Consider the following 1,212-nt stretch of genomic DNA (forward strand, 5'->3'; position numbering starts at 1 on the left):
AGAGAATGGACACAAGGATGTTGTGGAGTTACTCTTTAGGAACTTGGCCAACATGTCACTAAAGGGTCTTTATGGAAATACTATCCTTCACTATGCATCTCGTGCGGGACATGTGGATGTGGTGCAGTATATACTGTCACTGTCTGTGGTAGACATCAATAGCAGAGGCCGGAAGGATATGACACCCGTGATGATGGCAGTTGGAAAGGGGCATCAAGAAGTGGTGAAGTTACTCGTAGGCCAAGGGGCCAGTGTGTCACTCCATGATAATAGAGGTAACAACATCCTTCATATTGCCTGTCATGGGGGACATGTGGAAATGGTGAAGTACGTCCTTTCACAGTCCATGGCTGACATCAATAGTAGAGGCTGGAAGACTTTCACACCCGTGATGGTGGCAGCAGGAAAAGGGCGTAAAGAAGTTGTGGAGTTTCTCGTCAGTAAAGGGGCGAATATTGACGCCTCAAGTCGTGCTGGTGAAAACATCCTTCACCTTGCCTGTCGTGCGGAAAATGTGGAGTTGGTGAAGTATATCCTCTCAAAGAACATGGCAGACATCAACAGCAGAGACAAGAAACAGATGACACCGATTCTGATAGCGGCAATGGAGGGGCATGAGGAGGTGGTTCAGTTACTTGTAAATGAAGGCGCCAAAGTGTCACTTCGGGATAAAAAGGCTAACAACATTCTCCACCTAGCCTGTCGTGGGGGATATGTGGAGGTGGTGAAGTACATCCTTTCACAGAACATGGTGGACATCAACAGTAGAAACAGGAAAGACATGACACCAGTAATGATAGCAGAAAAAAGGGGACACGTGCAAGTGGTGGCGTTACTGGTGAGAAATGGAGCTGACAGGTCGTCCCAGGACAACATACAGTAACAAACCCTTTGATTGTCAGTTGGGAGGTAGTCAGAAGAACCTCCCATTGGATAGCGACACTACGGTGATCGAGAGATCTGAATTCTTGTGCTCCCCTCTTGTGTACAAATTTCCATTGGTACAGACACACTGTGTCGTCACAGACATTGTCGTGTTAAGTGAGTGAGTGAGTGGGTTAAAATTAAACGTCACATCGACAATATTTCAGCAATATCGTGACGAGAACATAACACTGAAATGGAATATATGTGTATTATAAAACCCTGTCGACGAAGGACAGTTTAACAACTAGAATATCACAGAAAAGAATGTGAAACTAGTAAATATAC

General features: G+C 45.3%; 1 protein-coding gene across 1 annotated transcript; it reads left to right on the forward strand.

Annotated features, from left to right (window-relative positions):
* The first annotated feature begins 319 nt into the window (after nt 1-319).
* On the forward strand, nt 320-883 carry LOC137259405 (serine/threonine-protein phosphatase 6 regulatory ankyrin repeat subunit C-like). Its single transcript, XM_067797071.1, has one exon. The coding sequence runs from the start codon at nt 320-322 to the stop codon at nt 881-883; it is 564 nt and encodes a 187-aa protein (XP_067653172.1).
* Nucleotides 884-1,212: the final 329 nt, after the last annotated feature.

This window comes from Haliotis asinina, chromosome 13 (genome assembly GCF_037392515.1).
Source record: "Haliotis asinina isolate JCU_RB_2024 chromosome 13, JCU_Hal_asi_v2, whole genome shotgun sequence".
Taxonomy (NCBI): domain Eukaryota; kingdom Metazoa; phylum Mollusca; class Gastropoda; order Lepetellida; family Haliotidae; genus Haliotis; species Haliotis asinina.

What these genes read in the sequence shown, in the direction of transcription:
- LOC137259405 (XM_067797071.1), top strand. Translation starts at nt 320, where the DNA reads ATGGTGAAGTACGTCCTTTCACAGTCCATGGCTGACATCAATAGTAGA.